This window comes from Diplodia seriata (genome assembly GCF_021436955.1).
Source record: "Diplodia seriata strain FDS-637 chromosome Unknown scaffold_1, whole genome shotgun sequence".
NCBI classification, from domain to species: Eukaryota; Fungi; Ascomycota; class Dothideomycetes; order Botryosphaeriales; family Botryosphaeriaceae; genus Diplodia; species Diplodia seriata.
This window is the reverse complement of record NW_027117308.1, coordinates 4,748,120-4,773,535: the sequence shown is the minus strand read 5'-3', so window position 1 is coordinate 4,773,535 and position 25,416 is coordinate 4,748,120. Positions and strand designations below refer to the sequence as shown.

Genomic DNA, 25,416 nt, shown 5'->3' with positions numbered 1-25,416 from the left:
TTGAAGCCGGCCACCAGCGTGTCGGCGTCGTAGCCCTCGGGGTCGGTGAAGTAGCGGAAGTCAAGCGCAGGCTTGACCGACGGGTCGGCCGACGTGAGGTAGATGCGGCCCTTGGAGCGCGGGCGGGGGATGTTGGGCGTCATGCAGAAGGCATCGATGGGGGTATCGTAGCCCAGGCTGGCCAATTGGTCAGCTCAAGTGTCAGTGGAGTCCGGGGGGGCTGTACTCACCGGGAAGTGTTCATGCAGAAGGGGATCTGGTAGCAGTGCATCATGACGTCGGCAATGTCGCCGTCCTTGCCCGCGGCGTTGGCAGCCTCACGGCGCAGGAAGATGCCCGCGTCCGAGTCCATGGTCGTCTGGTTCTGGGGGACGGGCTTGTTCAGCTCCCAGATGATGATGGTCTCGGGGTGGTCGAGCAGGTTCTCGCCAACACCGGGCAGGTCGCGGACGACGTTGATGCCGAGGTCCTGCAGCTGCTGGCGGGGGCCGAGACCCGACAGGAGCATGAGGCGGGGCGTGTCGACGGCACCGCCGCAGAGAATGGTCTCGGCCTTGGAGCGGAGGACGCGCTTCTCGCCGCTCTGCAGGGTCACGTCGACGCCGGTGACGCTGTTGCCCTCGACGTTGATCTTGCTGACCCAGGCGTTGGTCAGGATGGTCAGGTTGGGGCGGCGCTCGTCGTTGCGCAGGATGGGGTGGATGTAGGCGACCGAGGCGGAGCTGCGGCGGCCGTCGTCGGGGTTGTACGAGACGGAGAAGAAGCCCACGGCCTGCTTGAGGGCGCCGGTGCTGCGGATCTCGTGGTTGAAGTCGTCGATGACGGGGATGCTCAGGGCCGACGAGCACGACTCGACCCAGTCCTTGCACAGCTGGTTGCGGTGGCGGGCGTGGACGGGCTGGACCGTGTTGCGCAGGTTGTCGAGCACGCGGGTGAAGGTCTTGAAGTCCCAGCCGGAGCAGCCCTGCTCGACCCAGCGGTCGCAGTCGTACTTGAACGGGCGGAACGAGATCAGCGTGTTGTGCGAGGAGCAGCCGCCGAGCACCTTGGCGCGCGAGTGGCGGATGTGCGAGTTGCCGTTGGGCTGCTCCGTGGTCGGGTAGTCGTAGTCGAGCTCGCCGCCCAGCAGGTTGAGCCAGTCCTTGAGCAGCAGCACGCGGTCGTCCTTGAAGTCGGACGGGCCGGCCTCGATCATGAGCACCTTCTTGTTGGGCAGGTACTCGGACAGGCGGCTGGCAATGACGCAGCCAGCGGTGCCGCCGCCGACAATGACAAAGTCAAAGTCATTGGCGACGTTGGCGGGCAGCTGGGTGGTGGTCATGGTGGCGGAGGCAGGCAGAGGCAGGCAGAGAGACAATGGGCGGGCGAGGGAGAGAGAGCGCTGGGTGTCGCGGGAGAAAGAGCTGGGAGGACGGGTACTAATGAAATTTTGGCGGAGGCTGACGGCGGGCTAGGGTGTCGTCGGCGCGCAGCTCGAGCCTCGTCGAGTAGCAGCAATCGGAGCCATCGCACGGCTGTCAGTCCACCTTCTTTCGGCGGATCGGGCGTGTCGGTGAGCCGGCCGCGGACTCGCAGTGCTGGCGGCATTTGCGGCCAGCGTCGAGGCCTAGCGAGTGTTGCAGCTGCAGCGCACGGCCGGTGACGTTTGGCGGGCGTCCACCATGCTGGCCCCGGCCAAGCGTGCCTGGCGCCGGGCCCCACTGCGCATCCCTGCCCGCCCTGCACGTATCGGTGGAGGCTAACGAAAAGTTTTGAACCGCCCTGTGATGCCGCCGAGGCCCCCCTACGTAACGCTGCCCGCCGAGCAAGCTGCGCGATAAGCAGCTCTGTATCTCGAGTCCTGGCGCCCTCGACGCTCTTCTCATCGCCTCTCCGGGTGCTGCATCCCATTCTTCGCCCGTCGCTTATCGCCCGCCCAAGCTCGCCAGCGCCCGCTCCAGCTCGAGCTCCAACGTCCCTCACCTCCGTCCCGCCCGCACGCTCCCCCGCCCGCGCCTCCGCCCGATTCCTCACCACCATGTCCTACGCAACCCGCCAGCTGTTCTGGGACGGCAAGCCGCAGCCTGCGTCGTCCGGCCAGACGTTCCAGAGCATTGACCCCTCGACCAACCAGCCCGTTGCCACCATCCAACAGGCCTCCCACGCCGACATCGACTCGGCCATCGCCTCGGCCCAGAAGGCCTTCCCCTCCTGGGCATCCACCCCGCCCGTGCAGCGCGCCCGCATCCTCCAGAAGGCCGTGCAGCTGCTGCGCGACCGCAACGACGACATCGCCCGCCAGGAGACGCACGACACGGGCAAGGCCTTCAGCGAGACCAGCACCGTCGACGTCGTCACCGGCGCCGATGTGCTCGAATACTTTGCCAACATGGTGGCCGGCGGCGGGCTGAACGGCGAGACGGTGCGCCTGCGCGACGACGCCTGGGTCTACACCAGCAAGGACCCCGTCGGCGTGTGCGCCGGCATTGGCGCCTGGAACTACCCCATCCAAATGTACGCATTGCCCAATTGACGAGCACGAAGCACCCGGCTGACAAGACGACGCCCGCAGCGCCCTGTGGAAGTCGGCACCCTGCCTCGCGGCCGGCAACACCATGGTCTACAAGCCGTCCGAGTTCACGCCGCTGCACGCCGAGACGCTCGCCCAGATCTACACCGAGGCCGGCGTCCCCCCGGGCGTCTTCAACATCGTCCAGGGCGCGGGCGACGTGGGCGCGTACCTGACGGCGCACCCGGCCATCGCCAAGGTCTCCTTCACCGGGCAGGTCAGCACCGGGGCCAAGGTGGCGGCGTCGGCGGCGGGCGGCATGAAGTACGTGACCATGGAGCTGGGCGGCAAGTCGCCGTGCATCATCCTGCCCGACTGCGACGTCGAGACGGCCGTCGACGGCGCCATGATGGCCAACTTCTTCAGCACCGGCCAGGTGTGCACCAACGGCACGCGCGTCTTCGTGCCCGAGTCGCTGCTGCCCGCGTTCGAGCAGACGCTGGCGGACAAGATGCAGTACATCCGCGCCGGCGACCTGTTCGACCCCAACACCAACTTCGGCCCGCTCGTCAGCGAGGTGCACTACAAGAAGGTGGTGGCGTACATCCAGCACGGCGCCGACGTCGACAAGGCCAAGCTGCTGTGCGGCGGGCCGGGCGCGCCCGCGGGGCTGCCGCAAGCGCTCAAGGACGGCTTCTGGGTGCGGCCCACCGTCTTCACCAACTGCACCGACGACATGAAGATCGTCCGCGAGGAGATCTTCGGCCCCGTCATGAGCATCCTGCCGTACAAGACGGTCGACGAGGCCGTGGCCCGCGCCAACGACACGCCGCTCGGCCTCGCCGCCGGCGTCTTCACCAAGGACCTCAACGCGGCGCACCGCGTCGTCCAGCAGCTGCAGGCCGGCATCACCTGGATCAACACGTGGGGCGAGAGCCCGGCCGAGATGAGCGTCGGCGGCTGGAAGAGCAGCGGCGTCGGCGTCGAGAACGGCCGCAAGGGCCTCGAGGCCTGGGTCAAGAACAAGAGCACGCTCGTCGACATGAGCGGCCAGGTTCCCACCGTCTTCTCCAAGTTGTAAAAAAGTACGCGAAGCATGGTATCGGCGTTGGATTCGAGGGGGGGAAAGAAATGACTATTTGTTTTGGGAACGAAATATTACACAAGTTTACTCGCTGAATGTACCGTACGAAAACGGCAGTCTCTGTAACGATAAGCGAAGAGGCCGACGAATGAAAAAGATGGGAAGATATGATCTACACAGCACATACAACCGTTGGCCGGGTGGTGTGAGAGCGGGGAGGAGGAGGAGGCGTTGCTAGTCCTGTCCCACAATCTATTGCTACGACCACTCCCTCTCCCTCCCCCACGCGGAGCGACGGCGGCTTATCCCGCCCAAACGATTACGATGGCGCTTTGGCTCTTCGATCCCGCCTCTTCCTGGTTATCATTTACTTTTTCCGTGACTCGGTGAGACTTTTGCGTTTGACTCGTGCACACACGTACAGGATCTGGCTCGAGCTCGCTTCGGTCGATGATGACGACTACTGTCTTCCTTTTTACGCGAGACCAAGCTAAGCCACGGGAAACGCCACCTATCGTAAGCGCGCGAAAGGCGCTATCTGTCTCACGAGAGGCACAGAAGAGAAAAACGTCGGTCGTGGTGCAAGGTGAGAGAGAGAGTAGTGCTGGATAAAACATGGCCGCTGGTTGGGAAAGGTTCGGCGAGATCCACAGTAGCGTAGGTAGGGTCCACAGGCCATAACACGTTACGTACTGTGGTACAAGAGGGCGGGGAGGGCTGTTGGATCGGTCGATTTGGTTACGATGTACACGGTTCGGAAGTATCTATGCTTCTATCTCTCTCTCTCTCTTTTTTTATGCATGTTATGTTGCCGGCTTGTCGAAGCGGCTTTGAGCATGCGCTCTCTTCTGCTTCGCGCGTCCTCTATACCGACTACTGCTACAGCGCGTCGAGACTCTTTTCCACAAGGAACGCTAAGAGCAAAGCGAGGTGGCGAAGGCGATGGCGAAGGCAGTTCCGCAGCTAGCTCCGTCGAAACATCTGTTTTTCTTTTTCCTTCTCGGTCCCTTCTAGCCGGCTTCTAGAACGCTTCTATCGATAGATAGGGCAGGGTAGCCTGTACGACCACCGTTTCCGGTCCGCCGCGACGGCAAACGGCAAACGGCAAAAACATCCCATCTTCTTCCCCCGCCCGTCATGCACCATATCATCATCGTCATCATCATCAGCTCTCGGACCCAAAACCGTAAATGGGAAACGAACGAGTGTGCGATTCCATTGGCTTGTGATCCTTCTTTCTATCAAAGCAACGATTAATACTACTTTGCACTTATCTCGCACCCTTTTTTCAGCTGTCGGGGCTGCCGACGACGACCGACATGATGATGATGGGTTTGCCCGTAATAATGCAACCGTTTCGTTATGTGTGACCCTGCATGCGCGCGTCGTCTTCTGCAAGGGACCTCCCGCCGTCCGGACATGTGTCGCTTTTCGGGGGAGGAGTGGGGAAAGAGGGGGCCCGGGGACCCATGGACCGGGGCAGGGTTCCCGGCAAACGCGCGCGTGTGTCGCGTGCGTTGGAGGGGGATCCACACCGGCATTTCTGCGTCTTGGCTGCCGTTTCGGGCAACGCTAGTGGGGGGTTACTCTTTCCAATGCTGTTTCTTCCCGCGCTTCCTATCGTTGTTGCGCGCGTTATTATTTATTTTGCTATCGACGGACGGACGGATGGACGGATGCCGTGGGTGGGTTCCGATCGGACGCGTCCGATGGTGGTGTGAGATTGTTGAGGCGGTCCGAGTGAGAGAGAGAGAGAGCATGGTGTAAGTAAGCTGCTTATAGGGTGTGATCTCCGCCGCTTGTTCTTTCCTTCTCGTCGCCGCTTTGGTGTGAGAAAAGGCTTCTCCTCTGCCTCGAGCTTGGCCAGCGCTCTTCGCCATGTAGGATAACGGGGCGCTGGGCAGCGGTATGTATTTTCGTTCGGCGATTGAAGTCGCGTTCTGTCGCCTTTCGTGCAAGACGTGTATAAGCGCAGCGCTTATCTGTGTTGCCTTTTCTTATCTACCTATCACCATCTCGTTCTTCTCGCTGTTGAATATGCAGCATCCAGTTTCTCGCTCGAGTCCATCTCGAGGGATGCTCTCCTTATCTTTCCTTTTTTTTCACCTTTCTGTCTGAGGCAGAACGGAGGTCAACAAGATGCCGGTCACGGCCTCTTCCGAGAGGTTGTGTCTTGCTATTCTCAGTATTGGCTCCCTTCGCAGCAACGTCAGGAACTGCGGACCATCAAACGCCGCGCAGGAAGACGGGACTCATCTCACCGATTCTCTTCATTCTCCGGGTTGTCAGCAACGCTTAGCCCATCTCGAGCAGCTTACGAGTGACGCCTACCATTGCAGTTCAAGACCGTGAACAAAGGGAAGATTCAACAGCAAAAGCGACGAGCGGGCCCCCGGACCGGTCGGTGAGAGCTGCCACAGCGTGTGATGGAAGAGTTGAGCCAACCCGCGTCTTCCTTACGTAGGTAATCCAATATCTGGACTGATTTACGCGCTTCAAGAGCCGCATCCACGTCCATATGATGGGCTCAACTACCCGTGGAGGAAGAGTGGTAGCATCATCAGTGAACCCGTGATCTAAAATCTACCACCACTCTACTTTTCTCTTGTCTCGCGCACTCGAGATATTGGCAGTACCTGGTTCGAAGAGGCCGACACGGCTTAGTAAGCGGTTCATCGAGCGGGCCAGGGGTGCTGAGCCGGGAGGAGAGATCCATACCTCCCGCCACTCCTCGTTTTCCTCTCTCTCCGCATCAGCAACATCTCCCCCGCCCGTCCACATCTCTCCTTGCAAACCAACAGTCATCCCGTGTGCAGCAGTTAACCGGCGGCACGCGTGTCTTCTTCCCATCGCGACCAGAAAGCAGAGCGACCAACACTCGGACCAAGCGCTCGCTCGCTCGCTCGCTCGCTCGGCCTCCCCCCAGATGCGCGAAACTCTACCAGTACACCACCGACCCGACCCGAGCGCCGGTACCAGCACTGGAACTTATCAACTCCCTAGCGGACGGAATGGTAGCCGCATCGGGCTAATGTCGTGTCCTTTCGACGTGCGAAGATGAGACGGTAGCGGCGGCTCGTGCTGCAAAGGGCTGGCTCGTGCTGGCGGAAGGGCCGACGACGAGCACACAGGGTTGGTTGGCTTGTGAGAGCAAGTTTTTGCTGACCTTTTTTGGTTCGTTCTTTGTTTTGTGTGGGTGGTGCTTTTGCTGGAGGAGGCACTGCCATGTAGGTACCGACCGGACTGATCGCGATATGGAGCACTGTTGTGTGCAACAGAGATGTGGCGTTGTGAGACCTTGCGGTTGCCGACCGAACTGTTCTTGCCTGGCAGCAGACGTGCAAAACGGAAAGAATGAATCAGCAATTCACCTACTTTGAGAACTGTGTTCTCTTTGCCGAAATAGCTATGTTTGTTTGGTTAAGGTAAGTGAGTACTTACAAACAGGTTTGATTGTTGAACCCCTTGGACCCGCCTCCTCCGTATCAGATAGCGCAGAACTACCTACAAGAGAACGCGACATATGACAAGGAAAAAATCTCATATAAATCATCTTAAAGCCCTCTCCCGGCGTAGACCGCTCTTGAGCAGCCCATCTTCGAAGGTGTATAGCCCCCAAACGAAGCAGGGTCCAACGAATTTGAAAGCCAAGGCCTGAGAATCCCCACGGCCGTAGAAGAACAAGATAGTCGCCATCCCTCAACCCGGCGCGGGCGATCCCCTACTCTTGCCGCCTCGGGAACCATTGCCAAAAGGCCGAGTCCTGGTTTCATCAGGCTCCCGACGACCCCTCCTGTCCCTGCTCGAATGTCAGGTCATCGATACAGAAGGGTATACGTAGTAGCAGGGCAACATCGCCAATAACAACTTGCTCGGTCAGCCTTGCAGAGTCAAATCAGCGTTGGATTGTTGCCTTTCGGGACCTACACCATTCCATTTACTTGTCCAGTGACCATCTTAAGTCCGTGAGTGTAGCATAAAACCGCATCTTCTGCCTCATAGAACTAAATCGGACTTCCAGCATCCATCATCCCATGCGATATGGCGACGAAAGCTACTACACATCAGCGCTGTTCTTTCTACATCTTCTTGGTCCCTCGCTTGCGGACTGCTTCTATCCGAGTGGCCTGCATCGAATCCCGACCTGGCTCCTTTTGCGGCAGCGGTCCCAATAACGCGTGTTGCGCGGGAGGGCTAGAGGCTTGCTGGAGCTCTCAGTCATGAACTCCACGCTCTCCACGCGCTTCACACGGGGCAAGGCTGCATGCACCGTCAAGGACTGGGCAGCTTCCGAGTTCGTGACGTGGCTTTCTACCTTTGCAGTGCGGACACGGATGATCGCACTTCTCTTTCCCCCTCCCCAAACGCAGCGCTGACGAGGCCCCCTTTTCTTTTCTTTTCCCCCAACGCGGCCAGAAAATCCCGGCGAAGCCCTCCAATACTGTGGAAATGGACTCTTGTGTAGCCACTGGAGCAACAACTGGCTGCGAGCTGCTGGGCACGAAAACCCGTGCGCCGTAGGCGTTCGCCGTCTTCGACCGCCGCAGTCAGTGGTGGTGATGGGAATCCGGTAACGACGCTTCGACAAAGGTGGCAATCGGAGAGTCGGTGGCTGTACCGGTGTGTTGGGGGAGGGGAGGGGGGGTAGTATACTTTCGTTGGTAATGGCAGTGCAGGCTGGTGCTGTTTGGTCCCGGTTTCTCTGGCGAAAAAAAAAAAAGGCGTAGGAGCAAAAAAAAAAAACCAAGAAAACAAATGGACGGCGTCAACGTCACACTGCAATTGAACTGAGGAGTAAGTATCGCAAGGCAGAGAGAGCTGGCGGCAGAGCGGTCGCCTGTTAAAGCTGCTGGGCTGGGCAGGGCAGCCAAGATCACAACTTTCCGTGAAACTGCTTTTTTTGTCACATAGATATCGTCTATCACCACAGAGAGAGAGAGAGAGAGAGAGAGAGAGAGAGACAGAGTATCAAAAATGCTGAAGTACTATCCATCCTTCGCATCAACTCCTCCCTCTACCGCCTAACAGAAGCCAAACAGAACGAACGGCTTTAACTCTCCTCCACCCTGTGGGCCCATCAGCCAGCTCCCCCCCCCCCTCCCTTCTTCCGGCCTTTTCGGCTACGGGGAGAAGATATCTACAAGAGCAAGGTCTTCGAGAAAACATTGACCAATCTTTAAAATTTCCCACTATTTGCTCCGATGATAGATAAGAAAAGGAAAGACGCCACGATCCATTGCCCCACTCCCTCCCCCGACCATCCTTTCCACCCTTCTTTCCGTAGGTTACGTGTATACTCATCCCACCCTACCCACACAAACATCCACCACGAACCCCGACAAACACCACAGAAAGGGGAGGGAAAAAATAACCAAGCATCAAGCCAGAAGAGAAGAAGGACAATCATCATCAGAAGAGAAAGCGAGCAAGCAAACAAGCAGTCAAGCCACCGGCACCGACGAAGGAAGCCGCTCGGCTCCGCTCGGCTCCGTAAAGAAGAAGAAGAAGAAGAAGAAAATATAAAGTAAAGAGAAGAAGAAGAAAAAAAGTTAGTTTACTAGCAAGGTTTCCCATATCGGCGCAATAGTAGAGTTAAAAGGACAATGGGAGAAAAAAAAAAGCAAGCCACCCTGCCCCCCACCGCCGCGCCCCCCTCCCATCCCCATCAACACCACACCGCACCGCACCACACAACTTCCACACACACACCCAAACACAAAGTCCCTCACTTCCCACTTCCCACTTCACACTTCCCACCCCCTCACAAACAAGTCCGCCCTCTCTCTACCCTCCTCCGCCGAAAAAAAAAAGAACAAAAACGCCCCCCAGCCACCATTCTTCAAAAAGGAGAAAAAAAAAAAAAGAGAAGACATTGCAAACATCCTCCTACACCACAAGAGAAAAGGGAGAAGAGGGGAGAGAAAAAAAAAAAAAAGAGGGGTGGAACTAGCAGATACCCACCACCACCCAACACCCACCACCCACCACCATCCAGCCAGCCCCCGGAGAAAGAAGAAGCCGAAGAAACGCACAAGAGAATCCAGATCCAGGAAGAGGGGAAAAGGGGAAAAGCTGTATGCCATGCCCAGAATCGATCTTGTCGGTCTTGAGGAAAGAGAAGAAGGAGAAGAAGCACTCTCCCATCCACACTCGACACGTTCCACACACCATACCCTACGCTACGTGCGTATACGCGCGCCGCCAGGAGCCGAAGAAGGGAGGGGAGGGGGGGAAAGTTAGGAGGAGGAGCAAGAACCCAGAAACACAGTAGATAAGACGACAAGACGGCCATGATGCAATGCAATGCACATGCCCCCGCCCCCGGTTGGTTCCCGTTCCCATTTGAGCCCGTGATGATGCATGCCCCGTGATCCGTGATCCGAATGTTGAAATTCCCATTTGTCTGTCATTGATGGACTCTTCGTCCTCCTCGTACTCGTTCTTCCCGTACTCATACTGTTTGTTGCTCTCTGCGTCTGTGTCTGTGTCTGTGTCTGTGTGTGTGTGTGTCCGTGTCCGTGTCCGCGCGCGCATGTCATGATCCCCCCCACCACCACCACCACCACCACCACCATCACCATCTCCCTCCCCTCCAAAAAAAAAAAAAAAATTCAATGAGCATCAGTCTCATGCCTCCTCTCTCCCTCATGCTCGTCAACCTGCACGTCCCCCACACTCTTCCGATCCAAATCGTCGCCGCCGCTGCCGCTGGTGCCAAAATCCGGCATCGGCAGCGACGGGGCCTTGCCGTCGAGAGGAGGGCTGGCGGGGGTGACCAGGACGGGCGGCGGCGGCGCGCTGCTGGAGGAGCTCTCGCCCGAGTCGCCGCGGCTGCGGGTCGTCGTGCCGCTGTTATTAGCTTCCGCGTCTGCGGGGGACAATGAGGGGATCGCGGGGACCGCGGCGGCGCGGGCTTCCGCAGCCTTCCGCAGCCCTTCGAGGCCGTCAGCCTTCTCGTTGAACGGGGAAGGAGTCGAGGGCCCGATGTCTTCGAGGTGCTCGGCCCCGGACTTTTCCCTCTCGTCCTCGTTGCCGATGACGGCCGCCAGGCTCCTGAAGTTGAACATGGGCTCGGTACCAGCACCACCACCAGGAGGCGTATCAGTCCCAACATTGGGATCGGAGGATGCGGAAGCACCGCCGCCGCCGCCGCCGAGACTTAGGCCGCTGGTGTTGGGGGAAGGCTCGAATGAAGACCCGGCCGAGTTCACGTCCTGACCACCGTTCTGGCGCAGCGAATCCGCTTCTTCCGATTCGGCGAGCGAGGACGCTGACGAGGACGCATTGGAGAGCTGTCGGAGTGCCATGCGATGAGATGTCTGCCCGGTGAGGTCGAGGGGGGAAGCGGGACCAACCGAATCTGAAGGCTTCTGAATGCGTGCTCTGCTTTCCTCGAGGTGCTTCTGCGGATCTGCCCGCGCCGACGAAGCGGCTCCGTTGTTGAGCGTGGACGTGGGCTCACTCATGGGGTTGAAGCCAGCTCCGGAGCGGTCGATCGCCTTCCCTTTCGAGTCGCTCTGTGCAGAAGGGCCAGGCTGGGGAGAATCCTCTGGGACGTCAACGGGGAAGAAACCAGTCTTACGACCATACTTCTGAGCCTTCTTCTCCTCCTTGGCCTTCTTCTTCTCCTCCTTCTTGGCCCTCTTATCCGCCTCCTTCTCCTCCTTCCGTTTCCGTTCCTCCTCCGCAGCAAGACTGAGTCTGATCGCCTCCATCATCATGAGTTCCTCGAGGTCCTCCATGCGACTTCTCCGCGAGCCGTGCCGTCCCGAAGAATCCTGCTGCTGGCTTTCCGATCCGCGTTCTCTGCTGCTTGACGAACCTAGAAGCGAAGTCAGAGGGTCGCTGGATCCATTTCGTGGCGTTCCTGTGCCGCTGCTGTTTGGGCTGTCGTTGCTCAAGAGATTTCTTCTCCTCCTACCTAGCGTGAATCCCCTGCCCTCGTTGGAATTGTTGCCAATCACATATGCGGCATTGTGCAGCGCGGTAGCGGCGGCAGATCTCCGCAATGCGTGTGCTCGTGCGTCTGCGAGTTTCTTCGCCCAATCCGGACGCACCATATCCGTCGTGATGACCTGCGGTGAGTTTGCCGACAGCGATTTGCCCCTCTTCCTTCCGCCCCCGCCCCCGCCCTCGTGTGATACGGGAGCTGCAAGAGATGATGCCGAAGACATGGCGGAAGGCTGAATGGTCTGGCCCTGGTACGCGAGACCTTTCCTAAATGGAGGCGCCTCATACGTAACACCAAATTCGGGCTGCTTGCAGAAGGGACATGCGGCAGGTTCGGATACCAACATACAGTCATCTTGGGGCTCAGTCGAAGGAGGCGGGGCATTCGGATCGTTCGGGTCGTGGTGCTCGGGCGGATGGGGGTCGGGCCGCTTGATCTGGACGAAGCATTCGGAGCAGATGGGCTGGTCGCAACACCTAGTCATGTTCAGGTAGGGAGGGTAGTAGAGAAAGCAGATGGGGCACTCGGAGGCGTCTTTGTACAGGAATGCTTCGAGCCGCTGGCCGTTCACGTAGGGATCCTTGGGTAGCATGACCTCTTGGGGCGTCATATCAGTTTGCGAGTTATTCTTCGACGACGTTGTCAAGGCTGCGAGGGTCTTCGCGCGGCCGCGGAAGAAGGGAGATGATGAGGATGTGTTACCGAGAGGCGAAGTGGCCGAAGGAAGCGAGAAGGCGCCCTGGCCGGGCGAAAGGCGACCCGAGGCATCGGAGGTGCTGGAGGGCGTTCTGCCGGTGATGGGCACCATGAGGCCGTTGAGGCTCTGCTCGGACGACTTGGGATTCCTCGACTCGGCGGTCCGCGCGGGCTCCAAATCGGCGGGGAGAGGCTCGTCCGGGGCGGGCAGCGGACGGTCATTGACGACGCACACCAGCTGGGCCTCGGTCCATGTGTCCTCGTGGTCATTGAGGCCCTTCCAGAAAGGAGCTACGCGGCGTTCGATCTGGGATTATCAGCTCCACTGCTGCATTGAAGCAAGAGAACGGCATACCATCAGCTGGCGGACTGTTGATTTGCTAAAATCCTCCGGGCCGGTGTAGGTGCCCAGAGTGACCAAGTAGCCTCCGTCAACACCCTCCTCGCGCATGCTCCGCTCGCGCTCCTGCTCCCTCAGTATCCGCTCCTTCTCCCGCTTCCGTGCCTCACGCTCGGCCCTGGTCTCGCGCCTGGTGAACTCGGGGGGATCTCTGTCGGAGCCGGTGCTGATGCCGAGGAAGGAGAGGTCGGGCCTGCTGCTGCGGCCGGTGCGCGACGAGTACATGCGGTCGCTGGACTGGTGCTGGGAGCCTTGTTGAGAGCCGTGCGAGTGGCCGTCGTGCGACCTCGAGTGGCCCAGCGACGTGCCGGGCCGCCCCTCTCTGCTGGAGTTGTTGCCCATTGCTGGGGGGGAGAGCAGGCTCGGCGGAGGCCTGAGGAGGAAAAGCAGAGATTTCGGCTTGGCTTGGCTGGCGAGCGCACGCAGGCGTCGCTCTGGATGGCGCGTGTGTCACCTGGACGGTCAAAGCAAGACAGCGCCTTACCCGCGGCGCATGCTGGAACCGAAGCTTATCGCGGGCTGGGGTGCGGTGTGGCTCGGTGGTCGCGTGGACAGGCGTTGATAGCCAGGCGACGGATGGCGTAGCGGGGGGTTTGGCTGGGTTGAGGAAGGTGAAGTCGGGTCGCGGGCTGGGTTGTGGTAAGCCAGCGGGAGGGCTTGGGCCTTGGCTGTTTGGGCTGAGGCGGGCGGTGCGCTGTCGGCGGTCGAGCTACGATGCAAGGATGATGCTCTGGCCGGCGAGCCGTTTAGCCTCGTCAGGCAGTGTGGCAGGGCGAGTCGTTTGAGGGCAGACTGCCGCGTTCGCTGGCAGAGGCTGAGGTTAGGTGGCGCGGGAAAGCCGGCTACATGTGCTCCTCATCGCTGCCGCTGCTTGCTGGCCATGCCCGTTGCGCCCGCGGCATGACGTACGCCGCCGAACGACACCTGCAATCTCTCGACTCCGATCCCGCTCGCTCCATCTGCTCCCCGCCGCGGGCTGCTCACTGCTCACTGCTGCTGAACCGCTGGGCCGGCCTCCCGCCGTGCACACGGGCGGATCTCCGCGCAAAAACGCTGTGCTGCCTGCGTGCGCCCTCCGCCTTCCGCCCCAATGGCGTCACCATCACCGCCCAGCGATTTATTCCCGCCGTGCTACTGATTCAGCCGGCCTCCTATTCGATGGCCTTACGCCCTGATGTGCTTTGCAGACCTGCACGTCGCGGCACGATTCCAATACGACACCGCATTCACCGGTGCTTTCCTGCCATTCCTTCGGCCTTTCTTCCTTGATTTCCTAGCCTTCTATACTCGCCCACGTACATGCGTCTCTCGTGATAAAGCGACGATCAGATACCCAAACAACGGCGTCGTACAGGCATGATGCTGCCGAAGCGCTAATTCACCCACGCCGGCCGAATGATTGATTTCCCTCCAGAAAAGCAACGCCCTGTGAACAGCAAAAAGCAAGCCCCAACCTCCCCAATCCTCACCTCAACGGCAGCTCCTTGTTACCCTCCGCCCCCGCCCGCGCCTCGGGCTCGGGACTGGCCGCGGGGGTGAGCCAGGGCGCCTCCGCCTCGGCCTCCTTGCCCATGAGCGTCTTCTGCTTCCCCTCGCCGCCTTCCTCGACCTGCTTCCTCTTGGCGCGCCGGTTGACGAAGCCCTCGTCGGGGCTGGCCCACGCGAAGTCGACCCAGTCGCCCAGGCACTCCTGCACGCCCTCGGCCAGAATCTGCACCGCGCGCTTGCGGTTGAGGCTCCACTCGTGCGCCCTCTTCCAGCGGCCGGCGCGGTCCGCCACGCTCTGCCCGTCCTCGAGCCCGTCGAGGATGCTGCGCCACACCATCATCGTCTTGTCCAGCTCCGCGGGCTGGCTGACGCCCATGACGCTGACGCCCAGCTTCTGCCCGCCCACCTCCTCGTTGCGCTCCCGCCTCCACGGCACGCCGCTCGCCGGGTCGCCGCGCGATCCAACGCTACTCCCCGCGTGCAGCCACGTCTCGAGCGCGAACCGGATCGCGATGACCTCGAGCCGCTCGCCGTGCATGTCGCACAGGTCCGACGCGTCGCGGACCGCCTGGCGCAGCGCGGCCGACGCGGGGTGGAAGTCGCCCAAGCTGCCGACGGGCACGCCCTCGCGGCGCAGCAGGCCCATGCCGAGCGGGCTGGCGTTGGGGACGACATCGACACCGGCGGCTTGCAGGCGCCGCACGCCTCGGGTCGCCAGCGACGTGTTTTGGAGGGTGAAATTAGCGTAGCTCATGACGGCGTCCAACGGCTCGCCCGTCTCGCGCAGCACGCGCTCCGCCAGCCGGCACAGCGTCTCGACCGGGTAGCCTGAGATGCCGACGTACCGGAGGCTGCCGTGGGTGTCGCGCAGCCGCCGCAGCTCCGCCACCGCCGCCACGACCTCGTCGTCCGACACGAACTCGACGTCGTGGCAGTAGACGACGTCCAGGTACGGCGTCTGCAGCCGCCGCAGGCTGCGCGCCACCGACGCCCGCACCCATTCCGGGCTGTAGTCGAACTCGTCGGACGCGACGCGGCCGACCTTTGTGAGGAGGAAGTATTCGTCGCGCGGGAAGTTGGCCCGCACAAACGGCGTCGAGAGGGCGGCGCCCAGGAGCGATTCGGACGGGCCGTAGTAGGGCGACGTGTCGAAGGCGCGGATGCCCTTCTCGAGCGCGGAGCGCACCAGGCCGGTGGTGTCGAGGGCGTAAGGGTCTTTGTTGTACTGGTGGTTGAAGGTCGCGGTTCCGAACAACAGCGGCGGTAGGATGGACGAGAGGGGTGTTTTGGTCGCCATTGAGGGCTGGCGGGGCGACGATGGTGGTCGCGGGGTGGGAAGCGGAAGCGGGCGCGGATGCACGGCGGAGAAGTGGGCGCGTCGGACAGATGAAGTCTTTGTGGGCTTACTTGCGGCTGAGGGTGTTGATTTTTAAGCGGAGCGGAGCGCGGTGGATATCCGCGCGCGATGGTGTGCTGGGAGGCAGCGACGGGCGGCGTATCTCCCACATTGCGAGCGTTTTAGGCATGACTATGCCGTCGGGCGGAAATTTGGACCGGGGACAGCCGCGCGCTCTTGCGACGGAGGGCTCGCGAAGACAGGAAGGGACTCGCGGTTCGACATGGGCGGTGGAGGAGTACCGCGCCCCCGGCTCGCATGCTAGCTCTCGATAGGCGTGAACGATGCACTATGCAATTGACGTGATCTGGGAGCGAACAGGGCCTGGCCTGCTCCCGCCCTGCCATTGGCCACGCCCTCTTCCAGAAGCGCAAACACGTGCGCCCGCTCTCGGCCTCGGGCTTTCGCGGACATGCAAACCCTTGCCCGCGTCGACAAAGACGCCCGCGGAGCCCGGCCTCTCACGTAAAAGGTATGTCCTCACGTCATAGATCTTATCTGATGCATCTGCAGCCTGTCCTGCCTTTTCTGCCCTCACCGCTCACACCTCACTAAACAATTCATTACCCACTGCTCAACAGCCCGAGTCGGAGAGACGGCACGCTACCTTGTTGGCTGCCGTGTCAATTCGGCGGAACTCAGGTTCCAAACGACATGCAACCGGGCATGGTACCGCCTATCCATGGGTCCTGGTGGAGATCTGGCCAAGACCTCGTAAACGCTGTCAGGCTATCCTTCGAGTCATGGCTCGTTAGAGGATGAAGTGTCACAATTTTTTTTTTGAAGATCGCGTAGTATCTTGTCTCCGCTTATCTCGTTACCCCAGAATCAATGCATACCTATGTTCCGACGAAGAGAAGACTATAACTTCCTATGTCATTACTTAGACGCAGCACTAAGCGCCTCACAGCTGATATCTACTTTGCCACGTGTATCCACCCCGTCCAGCTGAGCCAGCATGCCAAGAGAGATATTGAAGCGCAGTAAGACCAAGGCCTACTCCTTATCTGTTTACTAACCTGCACAACTCATCTAAAAGATAAACAAGCTTACCTTTGTAGCCAAGGGATTCCCTGCTACCGTTGCCGACTACCAAGGTCGACCTATTTAGATAGATGCAGAGTTGAAATCGAGGGCTTTTCTCTGTCGCTTACAGCAGCCTTAGTAAAGAACTTGCTGCGTAGCAAATAGCATGTCTCCCGGAAAGTCACATGCACGCAATAAGAGATTTATGTGCTCATATAAACTCGATCTCAATAAAAGATCATACCAACCAATGTGTATGTACTGTGCGTCAGATCCTCAATCTACGCCCAACCATCCATTTCCCTCCTTGCGGTATCATAACAAAAATCAAATCCCAAAGACGCCTGCCTTGAACAAAACGCCATACGCAGTGATGCTGAAGTTCTAAACGAATGAAATAATTCATGGTCTGTTTCATCCATGGTAGTCCTGACTTGCCCTCACAGTTCATCTTCTTCCTTCCACTCCTTGCAGCGTCCAAGCAAGTTCCTGTGAGCACACTTGTGGTGCGATGTCGGAGCGGGGGCCGAACTGTCGGTTGGCGAAGGATCGACGCAAATGAGACCGAACCAGTTCTTGGAAGTGCAGCTCACACTGGTGGAAGCTGCGGTACTTGACGGCACAGAGCTCAGAGATGGCTTGGGGGTTGCAGAAGTTGCTGGTGCTGTGGTTGTGGATGGGTCGTTGCACCCGAACCAGCCAGGCGTGGCGCAGTTTCCCGTCGAGGCAGAGGTGGAGGGAGTGGACGAAGTGGACGAGGTCGTTGAAGTGGTCGTAGTCGTGGGGTCGTTGCAGCCGAACCAGCCAGGAGTCTCGCATGTAGTGGTTGAGGTCGTCTCCGATGTCGAAGTCGAAGTCGAAGTCGTGGTCGAAGTGATGGTCGTGGTGGGGACGGGAAAGACGGTTCTAGAGGTTGTAATAACTGTATGGGTCGTCTTGTCGTTGCAACCAAACCATCCAGGCGTGTCGCATGTTGTCGACGTAATGATGCTAGTCGACGTGGTCACGGGACCAGATGTAGTGCTCTCATCAAGACATCCCCACCAGCCTGGAGTCTTGCAGGTCTCGGTCCTTGACTGAGTCGTCGTTGCTGTGCTGCTCCTAGAGCTAGTGGTTGTGTCGGAGCCATTGCTCTCGTAGAATTTCCAGTTGTAACAATCGGTACAACTAATGTCCGGGGTGCATGGAGGGACTTCGTCATATTTCTCGAGTACGTCATGAATGACCTCTTGGATCCGGTGCGTTCCGGCGCCTACGCGCCAGCCGAGATCTCCGACTGTATCATAGGTGCACACTGAGCCGGAGTGGCAGACACTTTGCATGGCATAGCCAGCAATGGTACAAACCGAGGTTGCTGTGTTGCAGAGACCCATGTACATAGGATCTGCTGTATGACCAAAGTGGTATATGCCGGAACTTGTTCTGTCTTGGTGCCTGCCAAGGTGGTAGTCTGGTGGGGTGGGGAGCCCCAGCCGGGATGCAGCCATAGCCTCGCCTGGCGCCTCGTAGGTTATGACGGGGAGGCCGTAAGACAAGCCAAGAAGACTGCCCGTGGCGCCTCCGAGAGAGTGGCCGGAAATCCAGACGTCAGCATCCGGATATAGGGCAGTGACATTGTGGTAGAGATCCTGAACCGCATAGTAGTAGCGGTTCTTCCCCTTCTCCTTGATGCTCTCCACCAAGCAAGTCGAGTTGCAGGAGTAGGTAGACGTCATGCAGTCACAGACTTGGAGCCACATGTAGGAGCCGCCTTGTCCACAGCAGCAACCGAAGAAGAGGTTATCGTTGACCTTGTCATTAGTGGTCGTTTCGGACCCATCGAACACGGCTGGCGAGGTACCCTTGAGGCCGATGACGACGGTGGAGTTTTCGGTATCGGCGAAGATGTGGCCGCGGAGACCATCCGACTCCCAACCAAAATCCTCGGTGTAGTTGAAGCCTCCCCTTACATCGGACCATTCGGGTTTGGTGGGATCGGTGACGTAGGCATTTGCCGCCATTCTCGCAAAGGTAAGCACGCTCTCTTTGTCCGTGACATTGGGACCAGCAATCTCGTCAACGGTCCAGGCGTCGGCGGAGAAGACAACATCCCGTCCAGTCAGCCGCTTTGTTTCGAGGATGTGGTTGATTGCCTCGGGGCTTCGGTCTGCGAGGCGCTCGATGTTGAGGGCTTGCGAGCGAGCGCGGAGGGGCGGGGCGGGCTCCCGTCGCGTGGGGTCGTCCTCGGACGCGACCCACAAGGGAGCGTCGGGGTGGATGTCCAAGCGGCGGTGCAGGCCGGGGTACTTGTGGGTTCCATGGTGGAAGATGTGCTTCAGCGTCTGTTGCGACAGCGGTATCAGCTCCAGCGATCGGCGTTCGGGCCGAGCATACTCACGAAGTCCATATCCCTTGTCAGCGGCTGCCTGGACGCACCTTCGTTGGGAGCGCCGGGAGGGAGCACTGGCAGGATGCCAGAGCCATCGCCATGCTGGGGGACAAGGTCGGCCTGGGCGGGCTGGAGGGCTGCGAAGGAGAGCAGCGTGGTGACGAAAGCGGCAGCAGCTCTGCCGGCAGAGCTGCGGAAGCGGTCCTGGGTGGTCATGGTGGCGACAGCTGCTAGAGGAAGACGGTAGGCATGACAGAGCTGGCGCAAGCTGGAGAGGAGGCGGGCGCAGGTGCTGAGGCGCAGATATGGGTGGGCAAGGGGAGCTTTGCCAGGAGGCGTGAGGAGGGAGAGCTGGAGCGTTGGGCGGATGCTGGGGTGTGGTGTTCGTCATATGACGCGGTTGGCGCAGCTGCCCCGGCCCCGGGACCCTCGCCCCTTATCAGCTTATCGTCCGCCCCGGCGACAGCTGGTTCTGCCTGGAGCTCCGCGGGCACCGAAGTGTCTCGTGCGTGTGCCAGAGCTCCTCTGGCTATCAATAGCAACCCGCAATTACACCTCCGCGACATGCGTCCGCACCACCGCTCTCCCTGACTGCAACAACGAAACCATGGCCCAGGAAGACGACCGTCCCCGCGTCATACACGCCTCCAAGAGCTTCAGTCGCTTCGACTCGGCCCCGCAAGGCCCCCGCCATCGCAGCCGCGCCAGCACCGTGGGAGCTACCATTCCCGAGATCCTGCATCCCACCGCCTTCGCCCACCCGGACAGCGACCAGAGCGAGACCGGCGATGTCTTCGCCACCCGCTCCGAGGACGGCGATGCCCACGACGACGACCGCGACGGCGACGTCGCTCTCCCGCAGTCGTTCGACGACTTGCCCATCGAGATCAGGAGCCTGGCCGAGAGGTATGCACTGGCACTCTCTGCTAAGCCCCAGTGCTGACCAGCCCCAGATTCCTAGAGTCGCTCTCCGCTCGCGTGCACCCCAGCCCCATTGACATCGACTCTCTGGCAAATTTGTTCCAAGAGTTCTATGTCCGCGCGGGCTCCCAAATAGACACCCACATTGCCGCTCTCTCAACAAGACTGTCCCGCCAAGGCTCTACCACATCACTAGCATCGCGCACATCTGCAGCCTCGCGCAATGCTCGGAAAACGTCCGACTCCGGACAGGAGCAGCAGATGCTCACAGTCTCGGAAATTTCGGACCGCAAGAAGGCACGGAGATTGCTGGAGCTGAAGAGGACCGCTCTGGAAGAGGCTGTCGAGAGGGCCGTCTGTGAGAAGGTGAGCTGTCCTCTACTCTGTTGTTTCATCTGCATAACCCCTGTCGTGTTTTGCGCCAAGCAGAAGTTGACCAGGGTCCAGATATATCCCCGAATATGGCGCCACCGTAGTACCGACGACGCTGAGCGCGACGAAAAACTCCGGTCACGTACTGCCGCCCTCTCACTTGTCGGCATCGGCCTGAAGGAACTCCTTGGGCATGGCGAGGAGATTACGCCCGAAATGCGGAAGGCTATGGAGGAAAAGAAAGACGAAATCCCCGAAATGCTTGCCGCAGCGCGTGAAAGCATCCAAAGGATGAACGACGAGAGGTTTCCGCAGGGAAAGCTGCAGCACTTGACTGCTGCTCACAAGAATATTGTCGAGGCCTTGTCGCACATCTTCCCAAGCTCTTCTTCGGCTGACGAGATTTTGCCGACACTGATTTACACCCTCATTACTAGCCCTCCAGACAGCATTTGTGTCATCAGCAATCTGTACTTTATCCAGAGGTTCAGAACTGCAAGCAAAGTCGATGGAGAGGCCGCGTACTGTTTGGTGAACTTGGAAGCCTCCATTGCCTTCCTTGAAAACGTGGATCTCTCAACACTTCGAGCGGATGAGCTTCCGGGAGGCCCGAATAAGTCTGCCAGGCCTATCACACCTGGCGATGCTCCTCCGCCCATGGATCTTGGCATCACCCCCGCCCAGTCGAGTCTTGCTCCGGACGGCGAAGATGGCAAAGGGGAGGCTCCGTCACCCCTGGACAAGTCTCAGCGGCGTTTGAGCAATTTGATCCAGCAACAAACAAACAGGATCGAAGCAGCCAGCGACGCAGCACGGCAGGCCGTGTTAGACAGCGCGGATCAGGCGTTCGAGTCGATCAATACGACCCTTGACAACAGCCTCAAATTCTTGTTCGGCCGCCTGAAAGAGCAGCAGGCCGGAAGCAAGAACGAGGTCGTCCAGCCAAAGACGCTTGAAGACGTCCGCAAGCTTGTTAGCACTCCACCGCCGATTGACGACAACGCCAGCGGGAGCAGTTCGATCAACGAAGAGGCAACCGAGTCGACCCGTGACAGCAAGGTCACTGACCTCTTCGGCGGCCGTCGCCCTCTCCCGCGGGAACGTAGCGTCGACAGCGCCAAGAGTGGCGCAAGCAGCAGACGCGTGGCGTTTACCCCTGCCGACAAGGGTACTGACCCTCTAACGAGCCCTCCGCCACAATCATCAACGCCGACCAGCGCCGGTGCTTCGGCCGTGGAGTCGATGCGAAATCTGGGCAGCACCCTCAACCCGCTGCGCGGATTCGGCGGCATGAACATGCTTCCGAAGTTTGGCAGGGCAAACACTTCGCCTGTCCCGCCCTCGGCCCCCACCGTTCCGGCCGTCGAGAAAGCCAAAGCAGAGCCGAGCAACAAGCCTGCGCCGACATCCGCGGCTTCTCCTGGGCCTGAGGCTGACCCTAAGGCTGATGCGAAGGCGACCGTCGCCCTGAAGAGGCTCGATGAGCTGAGCAAGACGGCCCCTCCGGTCAAGAAGTTCATCGACGCCAAGGACGCGAATGACCTGAAGATTGGGGACGTCAACGAGTTGTTGAAAGAGTACCAGAGGCTGTCAAGTGCCCTCAAGACCGCCCTAAAGCCTCAGTGAGTGTTAAAATATGGTTCGAACTTGGCCTCCCCCCCATATCAGCGCTGTAGGCTCCTGTATTTCATCGTTTGTATCCAAAGAAAAATTGCTGTATCTGTCACTGAACTTGAGGAGAGGAGTAAGCATCGCATGTCTTTTTTTTTTTTTCACTGGCATTGGCCGGGCGTTCCCTCCTTTTTTTTTCTTTTTGTTTTTTGTCAAGGAGTTTCCACGCACCCGAACACATCACTGGATCTTGTAGAATGGTTGGTGCAGGCGGAGTTTAAGAAAGGTCTCCTTCCTGGTTTTTTGATTTCATCAGGCGCATGTGTGCGTAAGGGGGGTTCTTGTTAGGTTTCTGGCCATTTTGTATAACAATCTCTTTGTCCCGTGGTGCTGCTGCGTTTCCCGGTGCAATGCTGTCCTTTGGAAAGTCTTGCTGTGCGTCAAGGACATAAGACATATCTGGAGCCGTACAAGACTTATCGGCCGTGGCCCGTGTCGTTTCTTCAAGCCGGGCTGGATCCTCGAAGCCCTACAACGGTCAGCAGGTGGTGTCCGTGCGAATGTGGCCATGACAGGTATAAAAACTGTCGTCAGTCATGGCACATCCATCATTTCCGAAGCACCCAAAAAGCCCCCAATGGTGACTGCGAGTTACGAAGAAGCATCACTCGTTCCGCCGCGTCGTGGCGCGCCCATCGTCGAAACACATAGCTCGCTCGACATGCCTTCAGTCTTGTGTCCAGCCGTTGCCGCACCACTCACCTCCGTCGCGGACATGCTGCATCATTGTGCCATTTTGCGTATCGGCATTGTTCAGTAATGATGCAGCGGCTCGCGGTTCCTTGATGATGTCTTTGCCTCTCCCACTACCTATCCAAGCTGAGTGTGAATCTCACTGGAGGAAAAGGGAACCAGAACAGCCACGGCCACACGGAAAGTATGCTTTCATCGACGTGTTGTGAGCTTTGAACGCGTGCCTATGTTCTTGGGCGAAGCCAAGAGCAAGCATGAGCAATCAAGCAAGCAAAGCCGGAGCAGGAACGCTCTATAAGGCGATCGTTCCAAGCGCGACAGCTGACGGGTTTCAGCAGCACGTACGCCAGCACAGGCCACGCGGGTTGTGTTGCGGAACGGAGCTGCTCACCTGCGCAACTTCGTACGTGGGGAAGTCATATTTAAGAGCTTCGCGAGTCGTTTTCTGGAGGCTTTCTCAGTAAGCGTGGAAGCTCAACTGCGGGCGTCCTTGCAAGACGGAAACAGAAAGTTTCCAACGCTACTACACTTCATTGCACTTCGGCGCTGTAGAGCCTTCTCTGGAAGATGCTTGGTGTTTTGGCTTGTGGTAGAAGGTGCTGGGTTGGGGTTTATAGTGCTGCAAGGGAGTGAATGGTGAGCGGCTTCATTGATGCTTTATGCTGAACTGATTCACGTCGGTATGAAGTGGTGCATGATCTTTGTCGTACTTATGAGTGGACTCGGGACTTTGCATTTACTAAAAGACTACACTACGCGAGTGGAAGCTGAAGTGTCGGGATGATGTTTGAATATGGTCAAGTGGGCCGGATTTGATGGGCTTTCTGCTGCAGTCCACTCCATGTTTGACAGTGTAATTGAGTACAAGCGATTTTCGCTCAAAAAGACTTCCAACCCTCCCCGATGTCCCCCGCACGAGGACACCGTACGACGCGCCAGTGATGACGCGTGGAGCGCCACACTCAATGCGGAAGACCACACCTGATCAGCAGATATAGTGACGCGTTCTGCCCGTCTGACCAGACAGGAATGCATCAGCCCCGAAATCCTATTTTAATGTTGAGAACCGCATTCTCCTGTTTCTTAAGACATCTACAGCCACAGAAGTTGAAATATCTACCAGCAGTCCTAAGAGGAAACTGCTCTGTTCCCTCTTTTCTTTCCTTGGTTAAACTGGCTCACTCGATGGTCTCCCGCTGGCCTTCACGTCGGTGTTAAAGCAAGCTTGTTCGCCTGAGCAGCGTCAAGCAGGACTTCTTGTTGAAGACCTTCTCCCAGTTCGAGCGTTGATCATTAGCAAGGTTTTCACTTGATGAAGGTTATCATTCATGTTCGTGAAAACACGGTGAAGTATGAATTCGCAATCTATTCCTAAGCAAGTTGCTGACTAGAGCAGCGGCAGGAGTGGAGTGACATGTCGTAATGTGAGGTGTTCTGGTGAGGGCCGCCTATATACCCTGCTCCTTGCTGACTAAGCTATTCTGCTTATCTATCAACAGGGCAGAAGAGCTGATCTAGGGAGTTAGAAAGCAGTTTAAACGTCTTTCGAGTCCGCCGTCTCTGGTCACTCTTGGACGAAATATGCAGGGAGAAGTGTGCATGATAGCGTATATCTTTGAAGTCTACTATCGGGATCTCTTAGTCCGCGGTCCACGTGGCGCTCGCAATCAGTAGCTGACGAGTATGTCTATGACCGGCAATTGTTTTAGGCTTTCTCGCTCTTTGTATTTAAAGGACAATGTAGTGCGAGAGTTTTTTCGATACGGCTGTCCAATATTCCTGTATGTCATAAAAATTGACAAGACACCAAGATCCGGACTGCTTTGGCCCTGCTCCTAGGGCCATTGACCACTCAGCTTGGCTTTGTCATCTCCATTAAGATCACAAAACAGTGCAGATACACATTCATCATCAATGCAACCCATTATAGTTGAATGGCTATGCTCATATATTCCATGAGGCAAAACTCACGCGGAACACAGCTCTTGCCGAAAATGCGTGAGGCTGACCGCCTGGGCCGGAGTCTTGCTGCGTGGGAGGAGGCAAGAAAGGAAGTGAGGAAGCAATGTTGAAGTAGTAAGAAATCCTATCGTATCGTTCGTGCAAGTCGTATGTCCTCAAAGCGAGTGGTTGGGATTATATACCCGCCATCCCCGACACCGTCCACGATGAGCACGCGACAAGGGTGGCAGTCATCGACACCCGCCGCCTGACCACCACGCTTAGACCCTGTGCTGCTACAAAACGACCCAACGTCCCGGAGTACTTCAAGACCTCAACAACGAACGTCTGCTTTCACATCGCCCTCAAATCAACATGAGATCGCACTGCTGTGCTAGACGAAGGTCACTTCGTAAACTGTCGCTCGTCCCCGGGCTCTTTGCACCATTCGAGCACCGCGGACGCCCATGTAGGCCAAATGCCCATTCCGCACCCGGGGCACAACGCTGACGACAACCGACACTGAATGATGCTGGCCCCCACCACCGACAACGACGCCCTCATCACCAACGCATCATGCTGCGCACCATCATCATCATCGACCACGTCTCTGCATGACAGGAGCCAAGCATTTGCGACCGGCCGCCCAGCCCGGGAAGTGTCCGAGAAGAGGAGGAAACGAGAAGCAGAAAGTGTATTCAGCACGTCATAGTCCAAACAGTGGGCTGGAGTATCTCTCTTCCTTGTATGAGAGAGCTGGAAAAGCGGCGTCGTGTGTGGTCTGCCAATGCTAGCTCAGCAATGAAGCCTTTATACATTTCGTGGACATGTCCTTTTCCGAGTGTCAGATGCTCGATTGCGTGAGCACGGGCACATTTCCTTTACCAACTAACCTCGTGCGCGTGCAGTAGACTTCGCAAG

General features: G+C 58.5%; 7 protein-coding genes across 7 annotated transcripts; 2 read left to right on the top strand and 5 right to left on the bottom strand.

Moving 5' to 3' along the window:
* Positions 1–226: 226 nt before the first annotated feature.
* Positions 227–1,708, bottom strand: SLS55_001354 (uncharacterized protein; the record flags this gene model as incomplete). The annotated part of the gene is made up of 3 exons (XM_066772849.1): positions 227–1,306; positions 1,570–1,577; positions 1,702–1,708. The coding sequence occupies 3 exons, from the start codon at positions 1,706–1,708 to the stop codon at positions 227–229; spliced, it is 1,095 nt and encodes a 364-aa protein (XP_066638128.1).
* Positions 1,709–2,807: 1,099 nt separating this feature from the next.
* SLS55_001353 (uncharacterized protein) lies at positions 2,808–3,569 on the top strand (the record flags this gene model as incomplete). Its single annotated transcript, XM_066772848.1, is given in 2 exon segments — positions 2,808–2,816; positions 2,829–3,569. 2 exon segments carry the CDS (start codon positions 2,808–2,810, stop codon positions 3,567–3,569), a joined length of 750 nt encoding a protein of 249 aa, XP_066638127.1.
* Positions 3,570–10,183: 6,614 nt separating this feature from the next.
* SIP5_2 (SNF1-interacting protein) lies at positions 10,184–12,441 on the bottom strand (the record flags this gene model as incomplete). Its single annotated transcript, XM_066772847.1, has 2 exons — positions 10,184–12,412; positions 12,436–12,441. 2 exons carry the CDS (start codon positions 12,439–12,441, stop codon positions 10,184–10,186), a joined length of 2,235 nt encoding a protein of 744 aa, XP_066638126.1.
* Positions 12,442–12,535: 94 nt separating this feature from the next.
* Positions 12,536–12,844, bottom strand: SIP5_1 (SNF1-interacting protein; the record flags this gene model as incomplete). Its single annotated transcript, XM_066772846.1, has 2 exons — positions 12,536–12,812; positions 12,837–12,844. 2 exons carry the CDS (start codon positions 12,842–12,844, stop codon positions 12,536–12,538), a joined length of 285 nt encoding a protein of 94 aa, XP_066638125.1.
* Positions 12,845–14,084: 1,240 nt separating this feature from the next.
* On the bottom strand, positions 14,085–15,404 carry SLS55_001350 (uncharacterized protein; the record flags this gene model as incomplete). Its single annotated transcript, XM_066772845.1, has 1 exon — positions 14,085–15,404. One exon carries the CDS (start codon positions 15,402–15,404, stop codon positions 14,085–14,087), a length of 1,320 nt encoding a protein of 439 aa, XP_066638124.1.
* Positions 15,405–17,781: 2,377 nt separating this feature from the next.
* ATG15 (putative lipase atg15) lies at positions 17,782–18,915 on the bottom strand (the record flags this gene model as incomplete). Its single annotated transcript, XM_066772844.1, has 3 exons — positions 17,782–17,843; positions 17,947–18,850; positions 18,907–18,915. 3 exons carry the CDS (start codon positions 18,913–18,915, stop codon positions 17,782–17,784), a joined length of 975 nt encoding a protein of 324 aa, XP_066638123.1.
* A 589-nt stretch (positions 18,916–19,504) lies between these two features.
* SLS55_001348 (uncharacterized protein) lies at positions 19,505–21,816 on the top strand (the record flags this gene model as incomplete). The annotated part of the gene is made up of 3 exons (XM_066772843.1): positions 19,505–19,803; positions 19,851–20,184; positions 20,266–21,816. The coding sequence occupies 3 exons, from the start codon at positions 19,505–19,507 to the stop codon at positions 21,814–21,816; spliced, it is 2,184 nt and encodes a 727-aa protein (XP_066638122.1).
* Between the last annotated feature and the right edge of the window lie 3,600 nt (positions 21,817–25,416).